Here is an 11,211-nt window from a genome sequence, read left to right on the forward strand (position 1 = left end):
TTTAGACTTAAGTCTACATGGCTCAGATGCAAGCTGTCTGAAAGCCAGACGTTCATTCCTTCCTATGAACCTGTCTGGGGTTTAAGCTCTTTGGGGAGGACCTTTTCTCAGTTCCACCTCCCTCACAGACATGCTTGGTGGGGCTGTGTTAGAGGAGCTTCTTAGTGGCTGCTCCCAGACTTTGGAACTCCCTTGCTAGAGAAGCCAGGTTGGCTCCCTCCTTGCTGTCCTTCCACTGGCAGGAGAAGACTTTCTTGTTCAAACCGGCTTTGGTGAATTGACTGCTTTAGAATAAAGGGCTGGTCTCTTGCTGTTTTATTGTAATTATATGTATGTTTTAAAGTAAGTTTATATAAATATAGTTTTAGTTCTATCTATGTTTAATTGTTTCTTAATGGTTGTTTTTCCTATGTTTTTAGTGCTTCTTGTTTTTTATCTGTGAGTTGCCTAGAGTCCAGTCAGGGGGGGAAATGGATTATACATAAATATATAATGATGATGATGATGATGATGATGATGATAATGATAATAATAATATTCTAGCAATGCTTGGTGGCCGAAGCACTGCCATCAATAACAGGCTGAAATATAAGCAATGGATTACTGAAATAATTCATGATAGTGAAGTTGATGTAATAAGAACACATGTATTGTAAAAGCTAATAAAAAGAAGTAAAAAACAAACAGCAGGAAAGTAGGGGTGGGAAGGCAAAAAGAAATTTATGTTGTTTTTTTGTATATGACATTAAATGTTTTGGTATACTTTTAATAAAAATAAAAATAAAAAAAATTAAATAATTAAAAATATATTAAAAATGATATATGAAAAAAGATAATGGGTTGCTTCTCTTAGCAGTAACTTCTCTAGGTGTCTTCTCAGCCATCTGTAGTGTTTCCCACATCCAGCCCTGGATGACTGGCGGCTGTTTCTTGTCTGTGCGTGTTGGATCCAGACATGGAGTGCAGGCAGTGAGTGGGGATTTGAAATATAGTCTCTACCAGTTCCTAGCTCGACACTCAGACCAGTAGGCCCTGCTGGCTCTTTCTTATTGGCTTTGAAAACAGCTGTGGTTCTTACCCACCTAACCTCAGCTACGTTTGCACAAACCGAATCATTTACACACTGGTATGTGTACGCTGCACTAACACCCATGCCTGATCACCCTGACATAATTTCCTACAGAAAGCATCACCTGGTAGCACTGTCGGCATTGCTAGAACAATTCTGCACACCCTGCCAGGCTCATTGGGCTGCTCAGCTTCACTTGCATGGCTGGAACAAGGGCTGCACAGACTGTCCCTTTATCCCTAGACCAAGGGGGGCCGGTCCACTGTCCCCAGACCTTGTGGGGGGCCGGATTATATTTTGAAAAAGAAAAAGCAAAAAGAACGAATTCCTATGCCCTACAAATAACCTAGAGATGCATTTTAAATAAAAGCACACATTCTACTCATGTAAAAATACCAGGCAGACCCCACAAATAACCCAGAGATGCATTTTAAATAGAAGGACACATTTTACTCATGTAAAAACACGCTGATTCCCGGACCATCTGCAGGCCGGATTGAGAAGGCGATTGGGCCAGATCCAACCCCTGGGCCTTAGTTTGCCTACCCATGCCCTAGACCTTTGATTTACTCTCTTGGGGTCATTTAGCCTCTTGGGATCCCAAGAAAGCCAGGCCATGCTGGGCTCTCTGGATCTTGTTTAACAAAGTAGTGAAAGAGAGCCCTGAAGGGTCACTATGAGTGTGAAGGAATCTTGGACATAAGGCTGGACCCTGTGTAGCAGTGGGGGGAGGGTTGAGCCTTCCCCCTGAAGGGAAAGCAAGCAGTAAGGATAGTCATGAACTGGAGCCTGGGGCAGCAGAGGAGGAAAAGGAGGAGCAATAAATATGCCCTGGCTCAATCCTCCCTCCCTGAAAAGGGCTGCCTCTTTTCACCTCAGCATTTCTGATTCAAGGGTGGATTAAGGTGCCAAACCCAACATCAGGACCCTCTCTCAAAATATTAGAGATTTCAAAGGGGCCACCCAGTGAAAGATGAATGTTGGAAGATGCTGTTCCTGGCAACCCTGAAGTTACTGTGTGACAGAATGATTTTTGATATGTATTTTGGGGGGAGTGCTTTTTCACTTGTTTTTAGAATGCTTGTAAGCATGTTTTTAGAGTGCAGATTCTAGTCCTCTGTGCAGTTGCTGTTCATTGTTTGATATTCTTCTGCACCCTCCTGGTAAGATTTCAGGCTGCATTCAATATTTCATTTCATTTCATTTGCCCCACTGCCACCTCAGAACTGCGGCTACTGTTTCCAGGCTGGAGCTACCCATGAGGTGCAGTGAGGCAGTTGTCTCAGGTGGTAGATTCAGCCTCTGAGGGCAGCAGAGGAAGAGGCAGGGTGGGATTTTCTGCTTTGCATCAAGTTGCCCTCCTAGAATAATCACAGAACTGCAGAGTTGGGAGGGATCCCAAGAGTCACCTCATCTACCTCAGTTTCATCTCAAAGCCTATTTGGGCTCGCCCACGGAGGTTATCTTGCGGGACCCTGCTCTTCCTGGCGACTCATTAGATGACCTTGTCGAGGACTGGAATAACCAGTTCTTGGCGGCCATCAATGAGATTGCGCCTAAGCACCCTCTGTGACCCCGAGGAGCTCCAGAAAATGAATCGGGATCTCAGATGGCTACAGTGAGTATGGCGACGGACTCGTGACAGAGCTTCAAGAACATCTTATAGGACGCTTATGAAAGCCTATGAGATGGCTATGAAAGCTGCTAAGAAATCTTACTTCGCAGCTTACATTGCATCCGCTAGCTCTCGCCCGGCACAACTTTTTAGAATAATTAGGTCAATAACATCCTTAGGAGGACAACCAAATTTAAGTACAAATTCGACTCACAGCTGTGAGGCATTCGCGAGCTTTTTTGCGGAGAAAGTCCTGTTGCTCCGCTGTGACCACCCTGCCAATTTAGATACAGTAACAGAACTGGAGGCCCCTCGACTGTCTTCAGGTCCAGTGTTGGACCATTTCAATCGGATACTTTCTGCTGATGTAGAAAGATTCCTCTGAGCTGGTAGGCCCACCACTTGCCTCCTCGATCCGTGCCTGTCTTGGCTGATTATGGCGTGCCCAGATGTCACGTGGATCCCCCTGGTTGAAATTATCAATTTGTCCCTTGGCACAGGGACATTCCCAGGGGAGTGAAGCAGTGGTGTGTCCGCTCTTACCGTCCAGTTTCAAATCTTCCGTATCTGGGTAAGGTAATTGAGAGAGCAGTTGCTGAACAGCTTGGTAGGTTTCTGGAGGAAACATCAGCTTTAGATCCATTTCAGTCCAGGTTCCGTCCTGGTTTCGGGACCGAGATGGCTCTGGTCACCCTAACAGATGATCTCCGTAGACAACTGGATCAAGGCAGGTCTGGACTGCTGATTCTCTTAGATTTGTCAGCAGCCTTTGACATGGTCGATCATGATCTTTTGGACCACTGCCTCGCCAACGTGGAGATACAGGGCATAGCCTAAAAATGGCTGTGCTCCTTTGTCTCTGGTCAGGGACAGAGGGTGGCGCTTGGGGGGGGGGAGATGTTGTCGCGCCACTCCTTGGTGTGTGGAGTGCCGCAGGGAGCAATCATCTCCCCAATGCTTTTTAACATCTTAATGCGCCCCCTTGACCAGATTGTCTGGAGCTTTGGGCTGGGCTGTCTCCAATATGCTGATGACACTCAGCTCTATCTGCTGATGGATGACCACACCGACTCGACCCTGGACACACTGACTAGATGCTTGGAAGCTGTGGCTGGATGGTTTTGTGGGAGCCGATTGAAACTAAATCCTTCGAAGACAGAGGTCCTCTGGCTGGGTTGGGATGGTATAGGGATGAGGGACCAACTCCTTTCTCTTGCGGGGCCCCAATTAGTGCCAGTGCCTTCCGTTAAGAGGTTGAGTGTAATCCTTGATGCCTCCCTTTCCATGGAGGCGCAGGTTACAGCAACAGCCAAGGCAACATTTTTCCACCTTCGCCACATTAAGCAGTTGGTCCCTTACCTTTCCCACCCCAATCTGGCCACAGTGATCCATGCAACGGTCACCTCTAGGCTTGACTACTGTAATTCGCTCCGTGCAGGGCTGCCCTTGAAACTGTCCCAGAAACTCCAGCGGGTGCAGAATGCTGCAGCGAGGCTCCTCAAGGGGTCCCTGCCATGGGAGCATATTCACCCACTGCTTTACCAGTTGCACTGGCTCCCGGTGGAGTATCTGGTCAAGTTTAAGGTGCTGGTTTTGACCTTTAAAGCCCTTTGTGGCTTAGGGCCCTCGTATTTACAGGACCGCCTCTCCTGGTATGCCCCGCAGAGGACCTTAAGGTCCATGAATAATCATAGTTTAGAGGTCCTGGGCCCTAAGGAAGTCAGATTATCCTCCACCAGGGCCAGGGCCTTCTCAGAGATGGCTCCAACCTGGTGGAATGCTCTGTCCCATGAGACTAGGGCCCTGCAGGATTTAACTTCCTTCTGCAGGGCCTGTAAGACAGAGCTATTCCGCCCGGCTTTCAATTTGAAACTGGCCTGATCTTTTGTTCCCCTTCCTTCCCTCCCCCTCCCCTTTTTATGAAGATTACCTGCTCTGGAATCCCACAGCTAATTCTCCCCTGGTCTCCTCGCTGGCCCAAATAGGACTAACTTAGCTAGCTAGCTCTGGTGATCGTCTAATGTTTATTGGATGGATTTCCCCCCTAAATTGATTTTTGATTTCTGAATTTATTGTTATTAATGTTTTATACTGTATTTTATGCTTTTTTTGTTGCATCAATTAAGTGTTTTAAATTTGTTGTTAGCTGCCCTGAGCCTGGTTTTCTGAACCAGGAAGGGCGGGGTATAAATAAAAAATTATTATTCTTATTCTTATAAAGCTCATTTGCATTGTATTGCTAATATTGCCACCAATTCTGTGGGTTACTAGACTTCCTTGCCACCCTCCAGCTTTGTTTCCTCAGGAGGACCAGCCAGGATGCAAATCTACGATGTGTGGAGGTGGGTGCTGGAGACTCTAATCAATGGTGCATCTGCCTCCCATCCCCCTTTCCTTCTTTTCATAGGCCCCCTTGTAGTATAGTTTAATCAGAGGAAGCAGATATACCAAGGAAGCGAGGAGGGCGTGAGGGCAGGGTCACAGGGCAGCAATTCCCCCTCCCACATTTGTCAGTGTAAACAGTTTCCTGTTGTTGTAGCCTAAAGTCTAGTGTGACATCATTTTTGGGCTTCCTAAGGCAAGGGCCACCCCTTCCAGCCCGCCCCTCAAGTTGGATTGTGGGGGTTTTCAACCCTATATGGCAGTGGAGTTCAGCAAATCGCGGCCATTGGGGGGGGGGGGGAGCAGTGATTTTGCAAACAGGAAAAGCCTCTTTTACTTTCCCTATAGGAACATGGGCTGCAGCCACAGGAAAATTTTGGCAGCTAGAGGAGTAGCTGGACCTGAAAGAGAAATCTTGGAGGGAGGATGGCAGGGGAGGGGACAGACAGGACCGTCTTAAGCGTATGCTGCGCTGGGGTGCAAAGATCCGCACTGCGCCCCCCCCCAGGTTGCCCAGAGTTGTTGACCTTTTTTTAAAAAAAACTCTCCTCAGGAAAAGAAAACAGGAAACATAAGGAGCCCAGCACAACAGACCAGTCCAGGGCGTCACCATCAGCGACTGAGCGAAGCCGGGCACCTCGTGGTGTAAGCAGCGTGCATTGGGCGGGCCTCTTCACGGCCCTATGCCAATCCCTGGCACGCAGGAGGGCAGAGCCGGCTGGCTGCCTTAGCGCCTCGCTGGCCCACTCGCCCCCGAACTTGTGGCACAGAGTTGCCCACAGCAGAAGAGCCCACCGCAGCATTCCAACCGGCCGGCGGGCTCTTGAGAGCCCAGAGCCTGGGTGCCCCACAACCCTGGCTCCTATGGTTAAGACGGCCCTGGGGACAGAGGAGATTTCCTCTCTTGCCTCCAGATGTGAAACCATTACTTGCTTCAAGTGTTTGGAAAGTATGTGTAGCCGAGTGGTCCCAAAACTTTTTTGGGGGCCCACCCACTAAGGAAGATAATAACACAATAAAATTCAGCAAAGAATGTTGCATGAAATTTTTTTTAATGCATTTTTATGAAAGCATAAGGGTTGAGAAAATCTTTAGCATGAAATGTTTATATATAACTCAACAAAAATGCACAAGCCTTCGCCTGACATATCTGTAGGTTAACTAATTTATAAGAAAATCAACCGCTCTTACCAATACCTGGCTACATAGTGACTTGTGACAACTCAAGAATCATCAGTATAAACAAAGGTGACCAAAGGAAATCGCTTTGAAAGCAATCAGTAAAATTTAAGATACGAAGTAATGAGACCCCAGCTGCCAGTCAGTGTAAACAATACTAAACTAGATGGACTAGCAGTCTGACTCAGTAGGCAGCTTCCTATGTTCCTATGGAGCAGTACCATTTCAAATGATGATACAGTGGTACCGCGGGTTAAGAATTTAATTTGTTCTGGAGGTCCGCTCTTAACCTGAAACTGTTCTTAACCTGAGGTACCACTTTAGCTAATGGGGCCTCCCACTGCCGCCGCGCCACCACCACACAATTTCTGTTCTCATCCTGAAGCAAAGTTCTTAACCCGAGGTACTACTTCTGGGTTAGCAGAGTCTGTAACCCGAAGCGTCTGTAACCTGAAGCATCTGTAACCCAAGATACCACTGTATTCACATATTTGCTCCTCTATGTGAGATATATAAATCTCCCTGCACAGTTATGTCAACTAGCATGATAGCAGGAAGGCTATGTTGAAATCTCCCTCTCTGATAAATGTGTGGGTAGCATTTTACATTTACAATATGCTATCACCACCTGCAGTTCAAAATGCCCCATGGCTCCTTCACATGGGGGTGGGGGTGGATTCCCATGCACACAAAGGCATGCAGCCCCAGCTGCAACAAAACATGTCTCTCCCACACTGGTCTCTACAGCCACAGAAACCCCGCCCCCCAAATGTGCACTCCTCCAACGTCTCCCAAGACAGACAGGTGCTAGCAGCAGACAGATTCACCTGTGGGAGCTAATGGCAGGATGCAGTCTTTTCACTAACTGAGAGCCTCCCTCTAGCACATGAGTAGGCAAACTAAGGCCTGGGGGCCAGATCGAGCGCAATCACCTTCTCTATCCGGCCCTCGGACGGTCCAGGAATAAGCATGTTTTTACATGAGCAGAATGTGTATTTTTATTTAAAACGCATCTCTGGGTTATTTGTGGGGCATAGGAATTCGTTCATTTTCCCCCTTCAAAATAATATTCCAGCCCACCACATGGTCTGAGGGACAGTGGACTGGCCCCCTGCTGAAAAAGTTTGCTGACCTCTTTCTAGCATTTGCAATGTGATATTCATCAGAACTTGGAAGAAGAAGTAGAGAAATGGCTGTGAACCAGATGTGGTTTACATGTTTTAAAATGCTGGAGTTTTTCTTGCGCGGTTGGTGTGTGATCTCTGCTGAGGAAGAGCAGCCATGTAACAATATTTATTGAACAAGTGGGGTGGGGGATTCAAACAGAAGGATGCTGCTTTCAGAAGGCAAGGCAAGGTGCGGACAGAGGTGGTAGTGGTGGGGTGGGGGCACTCCTATTCTTAGCACTAATAAAACATTGCCCATCTGTTGTAATGTCCAGCCCCATTGCAAATGACTTGCCACATTTTTGGGGGAATCGCTGCTTTTCTGTGTACATTTCGTGCTATGTTCTGTCTACTCTACAGTAGTACCTCGGGTTACATACGCTTCAGGTTACAGACTTTGCTAACCCAGAAATAGTACCTCAGGTTAAGAACTTTGTTTCAGGATGAGAACAGAAATTGCGCAGCAGCAGCGGGAGGCCCCATTAGCTAAAGTGGTGCTTCAGGTTAAGAACAGTTTCAGGTTAAGAACGGACCTCCGGAATGAATTAAGTACGCAACCAGAGGTACCACTGTACACAAATGGCCAGGAGAAAATTTGCAGTGGGTGGCTAAGTGCAAGATCTAATTCACAAGAGTGGCCGTGAACTTTTTTAAATAAAAAAATATATTTTATTGAAAATTTACAGTAGACAAACAAAGTGAAAAAGTGCTTGAGACTGTGGTACAAAACAAAATATAGGTATATAAGTAGTATGGTTATTCTAATGAGTATAAAATTATTAACAAGTTATTATGCTTTTTATAAATGCATTCCAAATATCATTATTTTTGTCCATACACAATCTACAACTGAAATTGGTCCGTTTGTATTTTGCAAAAGTAGTCATATTTTCTTTCCACTGTTGAAAGAGGGCCATGGTATCATCTTTCCAATTTTTTAAAATATCAATTATGTATTCAGCACTTAGTGCTTATTCATTATTTAAATGTCATTGCTAATTGCAACCCATAGCATAAGACAAAAAGTATTTGATTTTTGTTTTGCATCAGAAGTGAGTATCATAAGCATTTAATGAGAAAAAACTCTAAAATGTTGCTAAAATGGTGAGCAGAAAATTTCTTTTTGATAAAATTAGTGTTATATTGTTATATCACTCTGTAGTAGAATGCTATAACACTCATTAATATTTGCTAATATTTTAATATTGTAAAAAACAGATGAGAAGTTTAGACTACAAGTGTTTTAAAAAGTTGTTAATATAGTGCTTAGTGTTTTTTGTGTTTAGAATGATTAGGTTTTCTTCTTGAGTTAACACATAACCTGCTGCTGCTTTGCCCCTAGCAAACACGCACACACGGACATGCGCACACACCCCACTTGCAAGGATGCTTTGCTTAGTCCTGGCTCCAGAGTATGGGGCTTGTGCATGGAAAAATGGAAGGGGTGCAAATTCTCTCAAGTTGCCTCTGACCTCCTTGGGTGCTCTGGGCAAAGGTCCGAAGGTCCCTGACACACCTCCCCCCCCCCATCTTCTGGGACAAGGAGTTTGCCTGCTTGTTTCTAGAGGGGGATTTTAGTAATATGGCACCCTGAGTGAGCACAAAATTTGGTGCTGTCCCCTAAATATTTCTTATTTTCACAATAATTCATTTTAGAACAGAGTGTACTATTTTGCACCCCTTCAGCTTGGCACCCAATGCAGGGGAAACGCCCGGACAGTCCTAAATCTGATGCTGTTATGATGTCATGTGTCCATGAACAGAAGCAAGCATTCATCATGCTAGGGATTCACCTACATTTACCTTTTGCCTTTTGCTTTATATGAACAGGTCTGGACTTTCCTGGTCCGTGTCTGAGTGCTTCTTCTTCTCCCCTCCCCACCGCTTTCCCCAGGAAAACCTGCTCTTTAACACGGAATTGGAAGAAACTGCAATCTGAATTTTCCACAAAATTGTTTCTGGTGGTAAAGAGTGGGTTTTCATGGGGTAATAAGCGCCAGGGAAAGAGAGGCGCTTGGACAGAGCTTTAAAGTGTGGACCTGTGCCTAGTAACATGACACAAAATGAAGTCTGGATGAGCAATCTCAGTTCATACAGAGGAATTTTGTATCGGACATGAAATTATACCTGGCATGGAGAAAGTAGATGGGAGAAGAGCTTTCCTACCTCTCTTCTAACACAATAACTCAAGGACATCTGATATAGTATGCTACTCTGTTACAATCTGAACTCTTCACAATGCCAGTTGTAATACAATAAAGTACCACATAAGAAATAAAAGAAGCAATAAAAATACAAGCACAAATCTTACAGCATCTAGCACAGCACATTGCAACTCCTGCAAGAGGCAGAAAAATAATTAAGTGGTCCACCAAGACCTCAGCAGTTTTCAAGTGGTCCATGGAACGAAACATTCGAGTACTGTACTGGACTAGGTGGATGCTGCAACTTGCAATGCTGCACATCATCACATGAGGGCAGCCACACACAATCGCAAAGCTTCCCAGTTTGAGTCATGACTGCTCCTGACAGCTTCATGAATGCAGAGCATCTCAGAACTCCTCTACGCTTTACTGTTTTACATGCAGTTTATTTTCAGGGTGCAGCCGCATTTAGAATTAAGCACATGGGAAGGTGAGCGGGATCACGCAACCACATTCCTCTCTAATACATGTTTGCTCTATGCAGAGCAGGGATTGATACTATGAGCTCTGATTGTCGGCAGATGGATATTGTGAACGGATGGCAGTAATGCCATCTTGTGTGGCAATATGAGAGTTCTATCAGCATATGAGTGTTAAGAATATCTATCATGGTCCATACACAGATGCAGAGTGTTACAGTAATCAGGGAATGGACACATATGCCAGGAGACTGGCATCTGACTGTACAAAACAGATGCCACTGGATGCATGTGGGAACCTGCCCACAGTACAGATCATATGTTCTATGCCCAGATTGGCAGATCAGACCCTAAATCAGGGCCTAAATACACCTGTGTGGTTAGCAAGCTCTGGATCTCACAGGAAACTGAGTGCAAATGGTCACACCTGTGTCCAGATAAAAATAATTAGAGAAACAGATATATTTCATTCTGAGACCAGACAGTTTAAAAGTATTTACTAGCAAAATCTTAATCCTGTTGCAGAATGTAAGATTAATCATGGAGTTGATACAAAAACATAGAGAATGAGCAAAATGTATACACAATTTTGCCTTACCAGAGCTCTATAAGCAGGCAAAGTGGTGAATTTTCCACAAGAAAACTCAAAATTCCAGTAACAGCAGCTTACCTTTTTATAAAGTTTTGAAACACACCTAACCATGTAAATATGTTCTATTTCATTACATAGGTTAAGCACCTCTCTCATGTTCTGAAATTAATTGCCAATTAATGTAAAAATTTATAAGCTTGATCAAATGCCATTTTGATGTAACTTTTAAGTCCTACAAAACATATTGAGATAAATCATAAAATTACTGTACCTTTTCCTGAAAAAATGAAGCTTTAAAAAAAGTACATTGCTTTATATTTTAATCTTAACCAAATTCCAAATATCAGGCATGTGTCAGAAGGAAAATAAATTGATATGGATTTATATATGATTTTTATATATATTAGTAACTTTGTGTTAGTTAATTAGCATTTTTATATGTAACTGTGTATTTTTGTAATATTTTCTTTAAGTTGTCTATTGCTCTTTTGGTTTTTGTACGCCACGTAGAGATATTTTTCATATGCTAAGTGGTATAAAAATTAAAAGATCAATAATAAATTTGCTTATTTGTAAGTATTTCTA

General features: G+C 44.3%; 1 protein-coding gene and 1 long non-coding RNA gene across 2 annotated transcripts; one reads left to right on the forward strand and one right to left on the reverse strand.

Annotated features, from left to right (window-relative positions):
* Positions 1 to 3,230: 3,230 nt before the first annotated feature.
* Positions 3,231 to 5,885, forward strand: LOC309333547 (uncharacterized protein). The gene is made up of 2 exons (XM_081847225.1): positions 3,231 to 5,026; positions 5,620 to 5,885. Exon 1 carries the CDS (start codon positions 3,582 to 3,584, stop codon positions 4,563 to 4,565), a length of 984 nt encoding a protein of 327 aa, XP_081703351.1. The 5' UTR covers positions 3,231 to 3,581; the 3' UTR covers positions 4,566 to 5,026; positions 5,620 to 5,885.
* A 216-nt stretch (positions 5,886 to 6,101) lies between these two features.
* On the reverse strand, positions 6,102 to 11,157 carry LOC309333651. Its single transcript, XR_014152641.1, has 2 exons — positions 8,928 to 11,157; positions 6,102 to 8,876 (listed from the first exon to the last, which is right to left on the reverse strand). It is a non-coding gene; the product is annotated as an uncharacterized lncRNA (long non-coding RNA).
* Between the last annotated feature and the right edge of the window lie 54 nt (positions 11,158 to 11,211).

This window comes from Podarcis erhardii (genome assembly GCF_964252035.2).
Source record: "Podarcis erhardii genome assembly, chromosome: Z".
In the NCBI taxonomy this organism is placed as follows: domain Eukaryota; kingdom Metazoa; phylum Chordata; class Lepidosauria; order Squamata; family Lacertidae; genus Podarcis; species Podarcis erhardii.

Coding starts and splice junctions, on each gene's coding strand:
- LOC309333547 (XM_081847225.1), top strand. CDS start 3,582: ATGTTGTCGCGCCACTCCTTGGTGTGTGGAGTGCCGCAGGGAGCAATC.